This window comes from Temnothorax americanus, unplaced genomic scaffold (genome assembly GCF_048541705.1).
Source record: "Temnothorax americanus isolate GAGA-0224 unplaced genomic scaffold, ASM4854170v1 Scaffold125, whole genome shotgun sequence".
NCBI classification, from domain to species: Eukaryota; Metazoa; Arthropoda; class Insecta; order Hymenoptera; family Formicidae; genus Temnothorax; species Temnothorax americanus.
The window spans coordinates 66768-86821 of record NW_027509259.1 but is presented as its reverse complement, the minus strand read 5'-3'; the positions used below and the strand labels follow the sequence as shown (position 1 = coordinate 86821).

Genomic DNA, 20054 nt, shown 5'->3' with positions numbered 1-20054 from the left:
ATCGGCAGCAAACACAGTTTTACTATCGGCCGGGTATACTCGGACGTCGCGGTTTTGACATTCACAACACGAATCAATCCATCGGAACCGGCGTGGCACTGGGTAATTCTACCAAGCTCCCATTTACAAGGAGGCAGTGTGGCATTCCGCAATAAAACGAGCTGCCCAACTTTCACGAGCGTTTGCAATTGTCGCCATTTAACACGCTGCTGCAACGTGTTAACGTAATCTGTTTGCCACAATTTCCAAAAGCGCTCGGTCAAATGTCGAACTCGTTGCCACCTCGACAACCGATTTTCATGCAAATCTAATAGCGATGGCTCCGGATTGACCGTGATCGCCGATCCGATTAAAAAATGTCCGGGCGTTAAGACCTCGTAATCATTGAGCGTATCTTTCAATGGAGCGAGAGGACGCGAATTAAGACACGCTTCGATTCGGCACAACAAAGTCGTAAGCTCTTCGAACGTGAGCGTGTGATTCTGGAGTACCCGACGGAGATGATGTTTCACGCTCCGGACTCCGGCTTCCCATAAACCACCGAAATGTGGCGCAGACGGGGGAATAAAATGCCATTGGACATTATCGGAAGCGGTGGCGTTGAGAAAATTCGGATCATTAACGGCTGCGCGATATGCTTGGGATAACTCTTTATTGGCTCCGACAAACGTTGTCCCGTTATCGGAGTACATTGACTCCGGCAATCTTCAACGAGCGCAGAATCGAGAAAAGGCGTCTAGAAACGCGGGTGTGGAATAATTTCCTACTAATTCTAAATGGATCGCGCGGGTTGCAAGACACACAAACAACGCGATATACGCCTTTCGTGAACCAATTCCGCGGCCACCGGAAGCGCGAACTTGTACGGGTCCCGCGTAATCGAGACCGCAATGTGAGAAACTGCGCGATGGCGGAGACACTCGCAGAGTAGGAAGATCTCCCATGAGCTGCTGGGGCACGACCGCTTTTTCACGCGTGCAAACCACGCACTTATAAATTATCGATCGGACCGCGCTTCGAGCTCGTAAGATCCAGAAGTCCTGTCGCAGTGTTGCGAGCGTGAGCTGCATGCCTGCATGAAGCGTTCGCGAATGAGCTTGCCGAATGAGTAGAGTCACTAACGGATGTGACGCGAGTAAAATTGGATGCTTAGAATTAAATGAGATTGGAGCGTTTTTCAAGCGTCCTCCGACTCTAAGCAATCCCTCGTGATCCACAAATGGATTTAACGATAAGAGCGGACTTTTAGCATTTAATGGTTTGTTGTTCGTATACACAAATCGATGTTGCCGCCACTGGTGAATGACAACTGGCAAATCGGGTTGAAGTTTAAGACCCGAGAGAAGATGATCATTCAATGATGATCCGTTAGAAGAGGGACATGACGCGTTGAAAACGACACGCAGATGCGTAGTTTTTCTGTCTTCCCGGATAACGGGATGATGCGGAATGAAAACGCATTGCGTATCATTGAACTCGGAAGCGGGCACTTCCCTCATGTGCCCGAGAGCTTCATATTCGCGAAGAAATTTGGAGTACTCGTCCCGTTGCGCAGGATGAGCATCAAATCTCCGAATTAACCCGTTAAGATATTTCTCGGCGATAGCGCGAGAATGTCCGATTTCGATCGGAGGGCCTTCCTTAAATGGAAGACGTACAATATAGCGTCCGTCAGGACAGCGTGAATGAGTGAGGCGAAAATGCTCTTCGCATTTTTCGTCCTCGGGAGTGAGAGTCATCTTTCGCGGAATCTCTTCGACCTCCCAAAACCGTCGGAGTTCCTGATCGAGCGAAAAGGAATTGAGACTGTGATGAGCATTCACAGTATACGAAGGTCGATCGTGTGACGATTCAACCGAGATGGCATGTGACGCCACCTGACTGGAAGTGATAGGTCCCGATATTACCCATCCCAATATCGAATTTTGAGCGATAGGCTGTCCCACCGCCCCTTTTCGAATTCCGTCTTTAATGAGAGCGCTATACAATTCCGCACCTACGATAATGCTAATGGGATCTGCGCTCATGGGGTCGTGGTCAGCCCATGGGAGATCCTCGAGATGAGCCAACGTCGCCTTGAGCGGCAAACGTTTTGGCGCGTATGCCGTTAGCGATTTCAAAATCAATGCGGTCGTCGAGAATGCCGGAGTCTGTTTACCTTTCGGCGAGATCGTTATTCGCGCGGCATATCGATACGTCCCGGCATTTACACACCCAACGGCCGAAACCGAAGTTGGCATTCGAACTCTCTTCAGCCGTAAACACTGCGCGAGTTTCTCGGTTATAAAGGTCATTTCGGAGCCTTGATCAAGCAAGGCTCTTACAATCACACAACGGCCCGAAGACGCGCTAACGGTAAGCCAAGCTGTCGCGAGCAAAACATGCGAACGAGTGGTGTGCGAAGACGCAAACAATGAGCTCACTTCGCTACTGGGCGTTTCACTTTGTTTCGGCGTGTCGGTTGACGCCGTGACCTCTGCGGGTTTCGAGGAAAAGTCGGAATCTACATGGAGCAACGTGTGATGTTTTCTCTGACAAAGACGGCATAAATATTTACTGGAGCACGTTTTTGCCCCATGATTTGAACTTAAACAGTTGAAACACCGTTTCTCTTTCTGCACAAGTTCTCGCCTCTGATTCGGACTCTTCTCGGTAAATTTCGGACAAACGTAGAAAGCATGCTTCGCTTTACACAACGAACACGGCGGAAACGATTTCGCGCACACGTTAGCACTAATCTTTTGCGCATTCGAATTTTTCGCTTTATCGGAGGAAGAAAGGGGGAGCTTCCAATTTTCGAGAGCTCGGATTCGATTATCCAAGAATTGTTTAAAGTCATCGTATGACGGAGGATGTCGAGCTTCACCAAACTTTAAATTCCATGCCTTTCGCGTAACTGCATCGAGTTTTTGTGACCCGAGACTGATGAGAATATCGCTCCATAACTCTTCAGGCGTGCGATTCAATTTGTCGAGAGCTGCAACGGCGTAATTTATTTTATCGCGTAATGATTGCAAATCAAGAGCGGATTCTTTCGCGACCGCTGGCAAATTCAGCAGCGTCGACATGTGAATATTGATCAAACGACGTTTGTCTTCAAATCGCGCGTTTAACGTACTCCACGCAATGTCGAAATTCTCCGCGGTAACACTGATATCGTTCACACACTCAAGAGCGCGACCCTGAAGGCATGAAATGAGATAATGCATACGCGAGAAATTTGAGACGTCTTTATTATTAATTATAAGAGACGCAAACCGATCACGAAAGCTCTCCCATTCCTCGTACTTCCCGTCAAACGGAGGAAGGTTTATCGGCGGAAGATGAGACAAAGAAAACGCGGACGACGGACTTGTGGGGAAATGCGGCCCGAAACTGACAGACTGGTTCGGACTTACATACGGATCCAATTCCTCCAGACACTCGTGCATGTAGTCCAAGGCGGTCCTGTACTTCTCCTCGTAGACCTCAAAATGTTGATCCTTGAAGTACTCGTGATTTACTCGTTCCGCAGCAGGAATAGCGGCTCGAAGGGCGAAATGTCCATCCTGGATTGTTGCCCAGACGTCCTTCAAATCAGTGATGCGACTACGAATCTTGGCTATCGTCAAGTTTTTCTTGCCAATCTTCTTGAAGTTTTCGAGCGCGCGATTGACGGTTCGCAATCGCTGTGACTGCTTGTCGAGCAGCTGCTCACTCATGGTGCCGGTCAATGAGCTTGATTAACCTTTTTCGCTACAAGAATTGCCTCGATCCGGCTCGAAGGACCAGATGTTTCGTGCGCGACCGAGGTACCCTCGGGACACGAAGTATGCCGGGACCACCCTGTCCAGGGCGCGGGGCAAGAACCAAGGACGTAGCGAAAAGAGGGTTCAAAAAACGCTCGCCGGGTTTTCTGACAAACACACTTTATTGCACATAGAGTACTTCTCGCATTCACGCACCCGAGCACCCGGAGCATTCGCGGGATGGCGGGACGGAAATCTTGAGTCGCTCCTTCGGTCTGCGTGGCTCGCGAACCGGAAATCTTGTAGAGCGGTAGATGACCGCCCTCGCGTCCGGAGATCTTGCTCGCGGTCAACGGATATCTTGGCGCGAAGCAGACGAGCGACCGCGGTCACGAGGTGCGAGATGCTCAGGCTTTCCCTTGGTCTCGGGTACGCGATAGTGAGTTCGCTTTTTACACAATCACTATACGCTTTACATTCACGATGATGGTCCGTGTTCACGAACGGCGCGGCACGTCAAGATGGCCGCGAGAGAGGGGTCGATATCGGGATCGAGCTCCCTTCGCTGAGTTATTGAGAAGTGCTCGCTTGCACTTACGCTCGGTTATCACGACACTCGTTGCAATCACGATACCCGGGCTGACTTCATGTGACGGTCTCGTTCGCCGTCTGTACGTTCTTTTAGATGAGGATCACGGTACCGCACGCGGTGATCACGTGATCTGTTTGTGCTCGTTGCCCACTCGATTGCGGGCGACAACTCGTCAATCTCGTCTGACGAGAGATATTGCGCGACGACTAATGCCGCTCGCGACAACACTTGTACGCTCGAAACTACCCTCGCACAGGGCGTCTCGCGTTCCCAAATACCGAATTCCTCGCAGTCGGAAAACGGCTCACTCTTCGCGGCACGAGCGAAAGAGCGATTCGAGATGTTTCACGCGGCGATCTCACGGATGCGGCTCGCGATGAAACTTGATTACGGACTTCACGCACTGGCGGTCGAGACCACTCCCGATAGGCACAATGTCGCGAACGCCCGGCTCGATGTGTCTCTTGTCGCGGCAGAGAACAGAAGAGAGCGCGGATCGATATCGATTATCCTTCGTCCCGATAGGAGACCCTCGGCGGGGGTATGGGCCTCACGAAGGGCGAATCACATCGATCCGCGATGTAACGCGTTGCGCGGTATACATATTTCGGAATACGCGTGCGCGTTTTGCAATCGCGCTGTCGAAACGGTAGCGCGATACTCGGGTGATCTCGGATAAGGTCGAGTCAAGCCCGAGGGTTGTTTGTGCTTGCGCCAGGGGCGATTACTTTCGCGACAGCGCCCTGGCACCTGCTTTTACCTTAATCCTAAACATATATATATATAAAATACACATATAATAATAAGTATAAAATACAAAATTAAAAACTTCTAAAAAAATTTAAAATAATATTAATTATAAAATATTTATATATTATATATTTATATAATAATTACCACATATTATTAATACAATTGACACACTATTAGGAAATATTATCTAATAACAAATATGATTGAAAATATATACAAATACTTGATTACTTACTACAATTTATTCTTCTTATTATTATATTAGGCATTACAGATATAATTATTAATTGCATATTTTAAAAGAGCAGTCGAGAGACGCCACGCCAAATTTTATACTTAATATTTCAACATATATTTTTGCTTCTCTTTTTTTGTACGCAGTTAAACAACTTAAATACAGAATTTTCTTTGACATCTAAAACGTGATTGAGAAACACTTGGCGTGGCGTCTCCCGACTGCTCTTTTAAAATATGCAATTAATAATTATATCTGTAATGCCTAATATAATAATAAGAAGAATAAATTGTAGTAAGTAATCAAGTATTTGTATATATTTTCAATCATATTTGTTATTAGATAATATTTCCTAATAGTGTGTCAATTGTATTAATAATATGTGGTAATTATTATTTAAAAAAAAAGGTAAAGAAAGGCGCCAAGTACACGCATAGTAGTGTATATGTTGTTACCTCGAAAAAAAAAACAGTGGTACTATTATACCTAAAAAAAAATCTAAGTAACAAGTGGTAGACGTAATCTTTGTATTTCGAAAAATCTTGAAAAAACCTAAGCAGTAGTATCTTTACCTCGAAAAAACCGAAGTAACAAGTGGTAGACGTAATCTTTGTATGTATCTCGAAAAATCTCGAAAAAACCTAAGCAGTAGTATCTTTACCTCGAAAAAACCGAAGTAACAAGTGGTAGACGTAATCTTTGTATCTCGAAAAATCTCGAAAAAAACTAAACAGTAGTATTTTTATTTCTAAATATGTTGTTACCTTGAAAAAAAAACAGTGGTAGACGTGGTAGTATTATACCTCAAAAAAATCTAAGTAACAAGTGGTAGACGTAATCTTTGTATCTTGAAAAATTTCGAAAAAACCTAAACAGTAGTATTTTTATTTCCAAAAAATTATTACTCAAGTGATACACATCACAAAATTACGTTACCTTATGAAAAATGAGTCGCGCTTCAAGTGATCTATTATTTTATTACAATTACAAAAAAGAAATGATATCTCTTTTTAAATTATAGCGCCAATTACAGAGAACATACACTGAGAAAAAAAATGTGTCAATCCCAAGAAATATTTAGTCCGATACGTTTAGCTAAACATTTTAGTTAGTTAACTAAACATTAGTTGAATTAATTAATTCTTGATTTAAAAAACGAAATAAATTGTTGAAACAATTAATATTTACTTAACTAACTAAAATATTTAGTTGAACGTATCGAACTAAATATTTCTTGGAATTAACAATTTTTTTTCTCAGTGTATTTTTCGAGATACAAAGATTACCTCTACCATTTGTTACTTAGGTTTTTTTGAGGTACAATATTACCACTGCTTTTCTTCGATTAGAATAAAAGATTGAATCATGAAGAATTACACAGAGGTAACAGTACAAAATACAAATATTTTATTAAAATATTTAAATCCAACAAGGAAATACAAGGTATTTAAATACAAAGTTTATATATGTATTTTAAAAGATTTAATCGCATCGCAAAGAATTATAGAGGTAACAGTACAAAAAATAAAAATATTTTATTAAATAACATAAATTTTTCTTGTCAAAAAACTTGGCGCTGCTAGAGAGAGAAAGAGAGAGAGACCTTTTATCCTATACTTAATCATAAGCCGCATTATTCGAAAGAGAAAGAGACCTTTTACAAATGTAAATATTACTCATTCTATACTTATTCTATACTTATTCTATACTTTTAATTCTAATCGCTTTAAAAATATAAACTTATCCTAACTTATCCTATACTTAATTATAAGCCGTCATTCACCGTCACACACACACACACACACACACACACACACACACACACACACACGCACACACGCACACACGCACGCGCACGCGCACGCGCTCGCGCGCACGCACGCGCGCACGCACGCACGCACACACGCACACACGCACGCACGCACGCACGCACGCACGCACGCACGCACGCACGCACGCACGCACGCACGCACGCACGCACGCACGCACGCACGCACGCACGCACGCACGCACGCACGCACGCACGCACGCACGCACGCACGCACGCACGCACGCACGCACGCACGCACGCACGCACGCACGCACGCACGCACACACACACACACACACACACACACACTCACACACAAGCTCGCACATACACACCAGGCTGACCTAATTTTGAGGTCTAGCTAGCAGCGCCAAGTTTTTTGACAAGAAAAATTTATGTTATTTAATAAAATATTTTTATTTTTTGTGTACTGTTACCTCTGTAATTCTTTGCGATGCGATTAAATCTTTTAAAATACATATATAAACTTTGTATTTAAATACCTTGTATTTCCTTGTTGGATTTAAATATTTTAATAAAATATTTGTATTTTGTACTGTTACCTCTGTGTAATTCTTCATGATTCAATCTTTTATTCTAATCAAAGAAAAGCAGTGGTAATATTGTACCTCAAAAAAACCTAAGTAACAAGTGGTAGAGGTAATCTTTGTATCTCGAAAAATACACTGAGAAAAAAAAATGTTAATTCCAAGAAATATTTAGTTCGATACGTTCAACTAAATATTTTAGTTAGTTAAATAAATATTAATTGTTTCAACAATTTATTTCGTTTTTTAAATCAAGAATTAATTAATTCAACTAATGTTTAGTTAACTAACTAAAATGTTTAGCTAAACGTATCGGACTAAATATTTCTTGGGATTGACACATTTATTTTCTCAGTGTATGTTCTCTGTAATTGGCGCTGTAATTTAAAAAGAGATATCATTTCTTTTTTGTAATTGTAATAAAATAATAGATCACTTGAAGCGCGACTCATTTTTCATAAGGTAACGTAATTTTGTGATGTGTATCACTTGAGTAATAATTTTTTGGAAATAAAAATACTACTGTTTAGGTTTTTTCGAAATTTTTCAAGATACAAAGATTACGTCTACCACTTGTTACTTAGATTTTTTTGAGGTATAATACTACCACGTCTACCACTGTTTTTTTTTCAAGGTAACAACATATTTAGAAATAAAAATACTACTGTTTAGTTTTTTTTCGAGATTTTTCGAGATACAAAGATTACGTCTACCACTTGTTACTTCGGTTTTTTCGAGGTAAAGATACTACTGCTTAGGTTTTTTCGAGATTTTTCGAGATACATACAAAGATTACGTCTACCACTTGTTACTTCGGTTTTTTCGAGGTAAAGATACTACTGCTTAGGTTTTTTCAAAATTTTTCGAAATACAAAGATTACGTCTACCACTTGTTACTTAGATTTTTTTGAGGTATAATAGTACCACTGTTTTTTTTTCGAGGTAACAACATATACACTACTATAGTACTACTGCGTGTACTTGGGGCCTTTCTTTACCTTTTTTTTTAAAAAAGTAATTTTGTACAGATATCACGCCTTTTAGTAATATTACGCATTGTATAAACAGTATGTACAGGGTGTTATTTCGAGGTATAATACTACCACTTTGTTTTTTTCGAGGTAACAACATAATACATATATACTACTATGCGTGTATTTGGCGCATTTTTTTACCTTTTTTTGAAGAAGGTAATTTTGTACGGATATCACGCTTTTTTGTAGTATTACGCATTGTATAAACAGTATGTACAGGGTGTTATTTCGAGGTATAATACTACCACTTTGTTTTTTTCGAGGTAACAACATAATACATATGTACTACTATGCGTGTACTTGGCGCCTTTTTTACCTTTTTTTTTTAAAAAGGTAATTTTGTACGGATATCACGCCTTTTTGTAGTGTTACGCATCTTAATCTTAACAGAAAAAAATTACATCTTATAAAGAAATGTGTCTGAAGTTGTAAATATATATATTGTTACGCGCCGACGAACGTTCGCCACACAATCACTCACTTTCACACTCGCGGCGCGTGTCACGACACTCTCGCACAAATAAGATGACTCGTTTAGAAAATCAGTAGCTCTTTATTACGACTCTCGGTATAATAGAGGAGCTCGGGACGACACGTCCGAACGAGACGCGTCCCAGAGTAAATCTCCACATCAGGTATAACAGGAAAATCAATAGTTAATTGAGCATCACGCAATCATTATTAGTAAACAAGCATCCGTCACTAAGGACGGTTCGCGACGCGACATTCAATGACGGGCGACTCGCATATACGCGCGACACGAGGACAGCACGGGCGTAACACTACCCCCCCTCTTCCAAGATTGTCGCCCCAGACAATCCGGGAGAGTAGTCAACTTGCGGTAGCTTCTTTTGTGCGCCCCAGGGCGCCGAAACAGTCCTTGCCCTCCTCGAGCTGCTGCTCCAAGTTACCAGGCTCTGCTTCTCTTGGCCCCCGGTAGCCGCACGCCAGTCTCCTCCCGAACCTCTTTTGGGGCGAGCTGGCCAGGCTCCCACTCCACGGTCCGAAGATGACTTCTGCTCCGCTCCCCCGGCGTATCCCTCGCTGTCGGCTTCCCACGACGCCGTCCCAAATCTTCAGACAAGGGGGGGGGGAAACTTCCCGTGGACCCTGCGCCCTGCAGGGCTCCCCAGGTCCCCGCCCGGCATTTGCCCTATGGCCCACGGGAAAACCACGGGTCAAAAACCGTGGGCAAGCGGCTTCTTCTAAGAAGAAAGTCCCGGTTGAATGACGAACCGCTTCAGATTCCATAGGATACTTTTCTTATTTCTCAGGAACAAAAACTTCCCTTTAACAAAAACAATAACATAACACGCAGCAACATTGATGAAACATTAAACTTCTATAAAAAGTAAAGTCTAATTTTTCTCAAAATTGGGGCACTCGGAACGAAAATGTCCCGTCTCTCCGCAGGTCCAACATTCACCGCGACTGCCTCGCCAATTCCCTTTCGGGCCCTTTCCCTCCTTATTCCTTTCCTCAGTCTTCCCTCCGACATCGCGTTCCTCATTCTTTACCAAATTTCTATCTCCCTTTTTCACGAAATTCTTGTTTAAATTCTCCCTGTATCTCTCCGAATTATCCCCCTGGATAACTTTGAGCGCTTTAGCCCTTTCAACGGCCAGAATTAAGGAGGTTATTCCCTCCATCTGAAGCGCTCGCCGAATAAAATTATCGGAAACGGCCGTAACGAATTGCGCACAAGCGATTTTATCGCGAAGCTCATATGGGCACTCGGGGTACGCCAGGCGTGAAAGTTTGTCAATTTCGGATCCGAGTGTCGCCAAATCCTCCCCGAATTTTTGTTTACGGCTCGTAAACGCGACGTAACAATTCTGTGATTGTCGTCCCTCCCCGAAGCGCAACTCAAGTTTCGTTTTAAATTCCGCGAAATCTAACCGCTCGACATCTTGAACCGTTTCCAAGACCGAGCGTGCCTTTCCCCTCAGGCTCGAAACCAACGCGATCGTTTTCGTGGCGTCATCCCAATGGTTCGCACGCGCGATCAAACTCAATTGCGAGAAATATTCCTGTAACGGGGTCGTTCCGTCGTACGTGTCGGGTTTCAGTTTATACCCCAGGTCGGCACTCGCGACCGCGACACTATCACTCGCGTGTATTCGCGTTCCCACGCCGCTCGAGTTCACGTCTCTTTCCCCCGCATGCGCGACTCGCGCTACCACGACGCTCGGGATCGCGCCCCTTTCGCTCGCGTACGCGTCTCGCGTCCCCGCGCCGCTCGGGATCGCGTCCCCCTCACTCGCGTGCACGTCTCGCGCTTCCGCGCCGTTCGAGATCGCGATACTTCCGCGTATGACCTGCGCCCCCGCGCCGTTCGCGACTCGCGTCCCCGAGTCCCCAGATACTCTATTATAAGAGTGACTTAGCTGTGCGCCGGAGTTCATCCCTCGGAGAAGACGGAGCTCCTCTTCCTGCCGGCGGAACGTCTTGGCGTACTCCCTCTCTCTCCGCGCCTGTTCCTCGCGCAGGAGCCGGACCTCTCGTATCACCGCCTGGAGGGTCACCACCTCCGACGTCATCTCCGCAGCATCCGACTGTGGAGTCGCTACTCGGAGTCGTTTCCTTGCAGCCATGAGGAAATCGTAGCTCGTCGCTCGTCGCTCGACTAGTCCTCGCTCGTCCGAACGATCCGTTCGATCCCGGACGAGCCCCCAAAATGTTACGCGCCGACGAACGTTCGCCACACAATCACTCACTTTCACACTCGCGGCGCGTGTCACGACACTCTCGCACAAATAAGATGACTCGTTTAGAAAATCAGTAGCTCTTTATTATGACTCTCGGTATAATAGAGGAGCTCGGGACGACACGTCCGAACGAGACGCGTCTCAGAGTAAATCTCCACATCAGGTATAACAGGAAAATCAATAGTTAATTGAGCATCACGCAATCAATATTAGTAAACAAGCATCCGTCACTAAGGACGGTTCGCGACGCGACATTCAATGACGGGCGACTCGCATATACGCGCGACACGAGGACAGCACGGGCGTAACAATATATACATATTGCCGGACATTGCTTTTATGTAAAATATGCATGTATATTACGTTGCTTGTATAAATTATTTCTTACCAACTTTTTCCAAAAATAATATATAAAGACCTTTAGCACCTGTAGGCCATCGTTTATTTTCTATAATTTTTCCATCATCAAATTCAATCCAAAATGTCTTTTCTCTACACATACTTGTATAATGACCATCTTCAATAGATGTACCCTGATGAAATATAGTATTCATTACTTTATACTGCTGTTTAGCTATCGATATCTTAGTTGTTGATATGCCAGTTAAATTAAATGTCTGTGGTATTTTCACTAATTTATTATCCTGTGACGAGAACAAAATTAAATGAATGATAACTATTTCTTTCGTCAACGTTAATTCATTTCTAAATACTAGATTTCCTGCACAAAATTGGCATGTTTTTCCATATAACGGACCCCAATTTAAAAATGTATCCTTTAATAAATTATTAAGACCGTGACTCTTTTACGCAACGCGACGGGTTGCGAGTACCCAAGATGTTGAGATCTCGATAACGATGAGTGAACGGATCAAGTTCTAAGTAGGCTTGATCGATAGCTTGAGGTCCAATTAGGGGGGGGGGGGTTTCTCTCATAATATTCCGCTGCGTGCCCTACGAGCGGAGATATTGCGACGCAAAGTCCAAATGTGAAAATTTATTTTTAAGATACGAATACGTATATACTTATACGTGTATACTTCTAACGCCGACGTCTTATATGATGACGTCATAATCAGAAACGTCACTTTCACTTTTTCGACACTGGTGGCAAGCGGTTCTGATTATACAATATAATTATATACGATACGGTTATACATATACATAAAATACCTGAACGCAATTTTATTTTTTATAATAAAACAATACGAATGCATTCATCTCTAATTACTTTTCAATTATTTTTATTGTGTATCATATATATACATATAGATTATATAGAGACATTATTATATATAGAGATTATATAGAGACATTATATAGAGACATTATATAAAGATTATATAGAGACAAAGATTAAATCCTGTTGCTCTCAACGTCTGCCTCTGCCTCTGCCTCGTCTACCTCAATGGTAATTGGATGATGACAATTTATATAAGAAGGCCATGAACCTTTCTTCTTGCCGTCGTATCCCTGCGGCTCTGCCTCTTGGTCTTCGAACTGTAAAATAATAAAATTGTATAAGAAATTTTATGAATTAAATACATATAATATGAATTAAATTTTTCATATAAAACAAGAAGATATTTATTAATTTCGATTAAGATGGTATGTTTGTTTGTTATTGCGATAAATGTTACCACATGCCTCAGTGGTCGAATTGAGGCGACGCCTGCACGGATAGCGGGAGGTTCCAGGTTCAAACTCTGGCTGGGGTAATATTTTTCGTAATCGCAATCAAATTATTGGCGGAATATATCATAAATATGTCATTACTTTCTGTTAAATATACATAATATTAATATTACCTTGTCTATCATCTTCGGCATCGAAACGAGCAGCGGCACGATCGGCGACGACGGGATCAGCGGCGACAGGTCCGGCGGCGACAGGATGGTCGGCGACGACGGAACCAGCGGCGACAGGTCCAGCGGCGACGGAACTGGCGGCGACAGGTCCGGCGGCGACGACGGAACCGGCGGCGACGGGACCGGCAGCGATATCGGTGGCTGATTTTTCTTCCAATGATAATTCTAGCTCGAAATCAGCGAAATCGTTATCATCTATATCCATCTAAAATAAAATAAAAATAGCAACATTGTAATTATGTGAAATTATGTGAAATATATATTGAAAAGACAGTACTTACCATTTGTACTTTCGCGATTTCTCTCAGTATAAAACGGTGGTTTCGTTGGCTCCTGCCTCTAACCGAGGACAATACGGCCAGTATTTGCCATCATATATATATCAAGATATATATAATATCAACAACCTGTTCACCGTTCTCTGGATAGAATTGTAACACTGCTCTTGCGCTTCTTGACAGACATGCATACAACGTTGATAAGAAACGATATAAACGTCTTGTAGGATTGTGCAAAGTTTTGCTTGCATAGCACAACCACAAGCGCAGAAATACTGATAGCCCCATCAAACGTACCAGCTTTAAATGGCAATCCTTGACCTAAAAAATAAAATAATGTATTAATATGATATTATGGCTATGGTCAACGTGACACTACAAATGCTTCGAAGCATTCCTCTTCTCTTTTCTTTCAATGAAGAAAGAAGGAGAAAAAGAACGCTCCAGAGCATTTGTATCACGTTGACCGTAGCCTATATATCAAGATATATATAATATCAACAACCTGTTCTCACCGTTCTCTGGATAGAATTGTAACACTGCTCTTGCGCTTCTTGACAGACATGCATACAACGTTGATAAGAAACGATATAAACGTCTTGTAGGATTGTGCAAAGTTTTGCTTGCATAGCACAACCACAAGCGCAGAAATACTAACAGCCCAATCAAACGTACCAGCTTTAAATGGCAATCCTTGACCTAAAAAATAAAATAATGTATTAATATGATATTATGGCTACGGTCAACGTGACACTACAAATGCTTCGAAGCATTCCTCTTCTCTTTTCTTTCAATGAAGAAAGAAGGAGAAGAAGAACGCTCCAGAGCATTTGTATCACGTTGACCGTAGCCTATATATCAAGATATATATATATCTTTCAGCAACGTGCACAACTTTATTTGAGGTTATAATTGGGTACAACATTCATCGCACAAAATTTTTTAATTGCAAATCGGAAACGTATCTCGAGTTGAGCTCTTCTGCGATCAACGAAGTCGGGATCGAACGTGTCAGTCGTCACTTTCTGCCAAGCGTAGAGAACCTTCTTTTCCGGCAGCGATAGTAACACGATGGGTGCGTTCAGCCGATACTCCGCTAGCCTAGCAATCGTGAGCAGTCGGTCGTTTCCTCTCCTTTTAATCCATTGGGTCAAAGGAGAGGAAACGAGCGAAAACGAGCGACTACTCACGATTGCTAGGCTAGCGGAGTATCGGCTGAACGCACTCAATGTAGGGATACGAAATCTTTAGATAAGCACGAAGCAATTCAATTCAGTATATCGCCGGCACGATTACGGTGTTACTGCCGTTTCGCGTACGCGCGTATGCGCGCGTTGTCGCACCTTACCTCGCGACGCGTAATAAAGAGTCACACGATCGGTCTCGCTCCGCGCGTACTACCGTGTCTCTCGATCGATCGAGATAGGTTAACTGATCAGATGATGAACTGACTGACAGGATAGCGCTCTAAACGAACGCACTGTCTGCACTGCACTGCACTGCGACACTAACGCCGCTAGCCGCCAGTGTCGAAAAAGTGAAAGTGACGTTCTCTGTTTGTTACATGTATGTTATAAAGAAAAGCGGTCGACGTAGACGACGTATCTTAAAAATAAATTTTCGCATTTGGACTTTGCGTCGCAATATCTCCGCTTGTAGGGCACGTAGCGGAATATTATGAGAGAAACCCCCCCCCCTAATTGGACCCCAAGCTATCGATCAAGCCTACTTAGAACTTGATCCGTTCACTCGTTATCGAGATCTCAACATCTCGGGTACTCGCAACCCGTCGCGTCGCGTAAATGAGTCACGGTCGGTCTCGCTCCGCGTGTACTTGGCGCGAGACACTACCGTGTCTCTTGATATATAAATATATAATATATAAATATTTTATAATTAATATTAATTTAAATTTTTAGAAGTTTTTAATTTTGTATTTTATACTTATTATTATATGTGTATTATATATATATACATTTTTATTACCAAATAAACCTGTTTTTGGTTAAATTTTTGTATAAGTTAATGTTTTTAAATTTTTTTATATAAGTTCTTGTTTTTAACAATTTTAAATTTTGTTTTTACCTTTTTTAAATTGCAGTTATTAAATTTTTTTAATTTTTATTTTCTGCATTTAATTTAACCTAGTTAGGCAGCAGTCGGGAGTTTTTTTTTTTTAACAATTTTTTTATTGTTTAATTTTTTGTTTCTAATTTTTATTTAAATTGTTTTGTTTTTAATTTTTTTAATTAAATTTATTTATTCTAAGTTTTTGTTTTTAAATTTTTTTATTATGTTTTTGTTTTTAAATTTTTTTAAAAATTTTTGTTTTTAAATTTTTTTAAATTTTTATTATAAGTTTTTGTTTTTAATTTTTTTTCTAAGTTTTTAAATTTTTTTTTATTTTTTGTTTTTGTTTTTGGTTAAATTTGTTTTTGTATAATTTTTTGTTTTTAAATTTTTATATAAATTTTTGTTTTTAATTTTGTTTTTAAATTTTTATTTTAAATTTTAGTTATTAAATTTATTTTTTTTATAAATGTTTTTATTTATTAATTTTTATTTTCTGCATTTAATTTAACCTGGTTAGGCAGCAGTCGAATCTTTTTTTTTTAAACAATTTGTTTGTTAATTTGTTTTCTGCTTTTTTATTAAATTTTTTAAGTTTTTAATTTTTAGTTTTTTAAATTTGTTTTTTACTAATTAATTTTTAGGTTTTTATTTATTTTATATTATTATAATTTTTGTTTACTCATCTTTTTGCTGCTGTTGCGAGATTTTAATTATTTATTTATTATATACTTTTAAAAGCAATACATATATTTCTATGCTATGCAGAAACATATATTTTATAATATACATATAAATAGTTGAAAATATAGATACTATAGGCATAATCTAAATCTTATACACAATAGTATGAGATTAATTATGACTTAAGTAATTTTCTCTATCTTTTTAACATTTTTAATGATTTTTATTTATATATTTAATAAATTTACAATTATATATATCCATATATATATAGGGTATTAGGTAATAATAAGCGGACCACTTCTCGTGGACAGGAAGAGCGATTTAAACTGAATCAAATTAAACGTCTTTTGTCGTACTGTAAGTTTCTCAATAATTAATGAGAAATTAATTAATAAAGATAAGAGAATTAATCAGTGTGCATCCACACGATTTGCCGAGAAGGAGCAGCCCAACGTTTACGTTACTATGTGCATAGCGAAATATTATGAAAGAGGAGTGCTTTATAAACAATAATGACAATGAGTTTCACTTATGTATAGTTAATAATTTTTGTTATAAACATTAGCGTTCCTCCCAATATCTCGTCGCGGCCTAATAGCAACGTAAACATTTGACTGCTCCTTCTTGTCGAATCGCACAAACGCATCTTGATTCGCGTGTCTTTAATAATTATTTTATTATTAATTATTGCAATACTTACAAAACAGTAAGACTTCGATTCAGTTTTACCCGATCTAGCTGCCCATCACGAGCAGTGATCCGCTTAATTATTACTTGACACCCTGTATGTATACACACATATAAGATACCTGATACCACATGGTATTTCCGAGGAAATGATTCAATAAACAAACTTGTATTAGGCAGTGTATTACTGTTTATCACACTATTTATTATATTTTTATTTAATTTTGTGAAGATTAAACTTGTATAAACAAACCTAACCTCTAACTACCGGCCAAATATGACATGTGAGCAATAAAGCAGCCAGCGCGCGCGATAACATCGTGCACGCCGCGCGATATCCAATGAGCGTGCAGCGATGAATAGAAAAGCTATACGTTCTGCCGAAGCCCATAGAGGCAACTAAAATCTCACTAAAATTCCCCATGTGGATGCATGTCATTGGTTAATCAATTTCCTCTGTAACTCAGTCGATAGCCAATAAGAGAACATATAAATGTAATATATCGTTTTTTCGCTTTTTTATTAACTCAACGATTAATGATAATTATACGCTATAAACCCTGCTTGATCAATAAGAAACTTATATACGGAAGCACATATCAAAGTATGTTGTAGTTATCGAGAACTAAGGTAACAAAGATTCGGCCTCCGTGAAACGCATAATCCCTTGTCTTCGCCAACCGAAGGTTGGCAGCAGTCGGGAGAATAATGATAATTATACGCTATAAACCCTGCTTGATCAATAAGAAACTTATATACGGAAGCACATATCAAAGTATGTTGTAGTTATCGAGAACTAAGGTAACAAAGATTCGGCCTCCGTGAAACGCATAATCCCTTGTCTTCGCCAACCGAAGGTTGGCAGCAGTCGGGAGAATAATAAAAGAAATAGGATTTTATTATTATATTAGTCATTTATGCCTTTTAATACTCAAAATAACTGCTACATTTCTCAAACTTTTTTTGTTAATAACTTTTGAATAAACAACAAGTGCTGACTGAAACCTTCTGAAGGTCACTCAGGAGGGTGACCTTGACAACATATTAAAATATCAAGGTCATCCAAGGTGACTCCAATATTGTTATTATTACATTTAAAAATTGATATCTCGAAAACTATGCATCGTAGCGCATTGTGGTTTGCGGCATTCTTTTTCTCAGTAAAAAATCTATCAAATACACCTATTAAATTGAGGGGGCCCGGAAATAACAATATCCCCGTTGATATTGAATTTGGTGATGATTGGTGAAGAGGTTACCGATTTCTGTTTTAACATATCTTCGTGTTTGTTCTAATTTCCGTACATTTTGTGACATTGAGCTGAATTTTTTGATGGATAGATTATCATTAAAGAAAGGTTGGTATTGAATTTGGCGAAGATTGTTGATGGGATAACCGATTTTTGCTTTAAAAGTGTATATGGTATACATGTAATTTTATATAGAGTATTATTAAAGAAAGGTTGGTATTGAATTTGACGAGGATAGGTGAAGTTTTCTACTCTTATTTCATATAATTTTGATGGATAGAGTGAAACACTTTTTGGTTTTATTTATAAAAAATATTTATATTAAAAAAAATTTTTTTTTATCATTAAAGAAAGGTTGGTATTTAATTTGGCGTCGATCGGTGAATTGGTTTTCCGATTTATGCCTTTAAAAATATAAGTTATATATGTAATCTTATATAGAACATCATTAAAGGAAGGTTGATATTGAATTTTCTGATGATCTGTGGGAAAAAGTTACCGATTTCTGCTTTAAAAGTGTATGAAGTTTTCTACCCCTATTTCATATACAATGTTTTTTATTATAAATTTACAAATATAATAAAAAAAGTGTTTAATTTAGAAATTTGCAGATTGCTTTCTCATCATTTTACTTCGCTTATAAAGTTTCCTCAATGAGGAAACCAATCTATTATATGCTAATAATTTGGCAAATTTCTCATTGATAAAACTTTATGAGCAAAAAAAAATGACCAGGAAGCAAGTTTTAGATAAAAATTTAGAAATGCTGCAAAAATCAATGTAAAATTACTATACATGTTTGTGTATATGTACTTATATGTGTATATATTCAAACGTATCGCTCTTTATTTCCATCTCATAAATGATTATATCTATAAGTTCCTGTTTTACTTAAAAAGCTTCCTATATGAGAAAGCCTAAGGTAAAATTAGAAAAAAATTATACATATATTTGAAAAAAAAAGGTACAGTAACAACTGTGCCGCAAACAACAACGTAGAACTACGTTAACTGTCACTATTTCATGTTAAAATATTCAACAAAGGAAAGTAGACGTAGGGCTACGTCAACTGTCTTTCGCTGATTATAACATGAAATAGTGACAGTTGACGTAGCCCTACGTCTACTTTCCTTTGTTGAATATTTTAACATGAAATAGTGACAGTTAACGTAGTTCTACGTTGTTGTTTGCGGCACAGTTGTTTTTTCTATTTTTCTTTATTTTTTAGATATTTAAATGCCCCACTCTGTATCATAGAACTATAGATATTAAAACTACACGTATAAACCCAGGGAGCGCCAATGCGCGTATAATGCGCTTGTACATTAAACTTTGCGTTAAATGCGGGTCGTAAATACACATTTAATGCGCGTATTTATCCCGCATTATATTCGCATTTAATGCATATTATTATGGCAGCGCATCAAAAAGTGCACCTACGCTCATTGATCAAGGAGCCCAATTGGACAACCAGTGAACTCTGTACTATATTGGAATGCTCACTGCAATGTTTAGAGGCTGGGCACAAAGAAAAAGAGGATAAGTTGCTTAGTGTCCAGACAGAGAAAGAAACGGACGTTGAGCAACCTATCTCTTTTTTTCTTCGTGCCCGGCATTCTAAGCATTGCTGTGAGCATATTCTAGTACAGCTATCACAGAAGAAAAAAACATTTATTTTTGACATGTAAATCTTGAAATAAGATTACATAGCGTAAGACAAAGATAAATTACTCGCATCAAAGCATTATACATAATTCAATAAAGAAAAATATATTATTCAAAAATAACTGTTATTAATGATAATGA

At 39.8% G+C, this 20054-nt stretch overlaps 2 protein-coding genes across 8 annotated transcripts in view; one reads left to right on the top strand and one right to left on the bottom strand.

The window, feature by feature from the left end:
- The window catches only part of LOC143893693 (GPI-anchor transamidase component PIGS-like), a 232714-nt gene that overhangs the window by 146405 nt on the left and 66255 nt on the right, over window positions 1-20054 (top strand). The window lies entirely within an intron of this gene.
- Window positions 11586-13719, bottom strand: LOC143893697 (uncharacterized). The gene is made up of 3 exons (XM_077399368.1): window positions 13558-13719; window positions 13217-13481; window positions 11586-12908 (listed from the first exon to the last, which is right to left on the bottom strand). The coding sequence occupies exons 1-3, from the start codon at window positions 13558-13560 to the stop codon at window positions 12814-12816; spliced, it is 363 nt and encodes a 120-aa protein (XP_077255494.1). The 5' UTR covers window positions 13561-13719; the 3' UTR covers window positions 11586-12813.

Excerpts from the sequence above, each read along its gene's own strand:
- LOC143893697 (XM_077399368.1), bottom strand. Across the intron at positions 12,909-13,216 it reads TGCCGAAGATGATAGACAAG|TTCGAAGACCAAGAGGCAGA; the intron begins GTAATATTAATA and ends ATTATTTTACAG.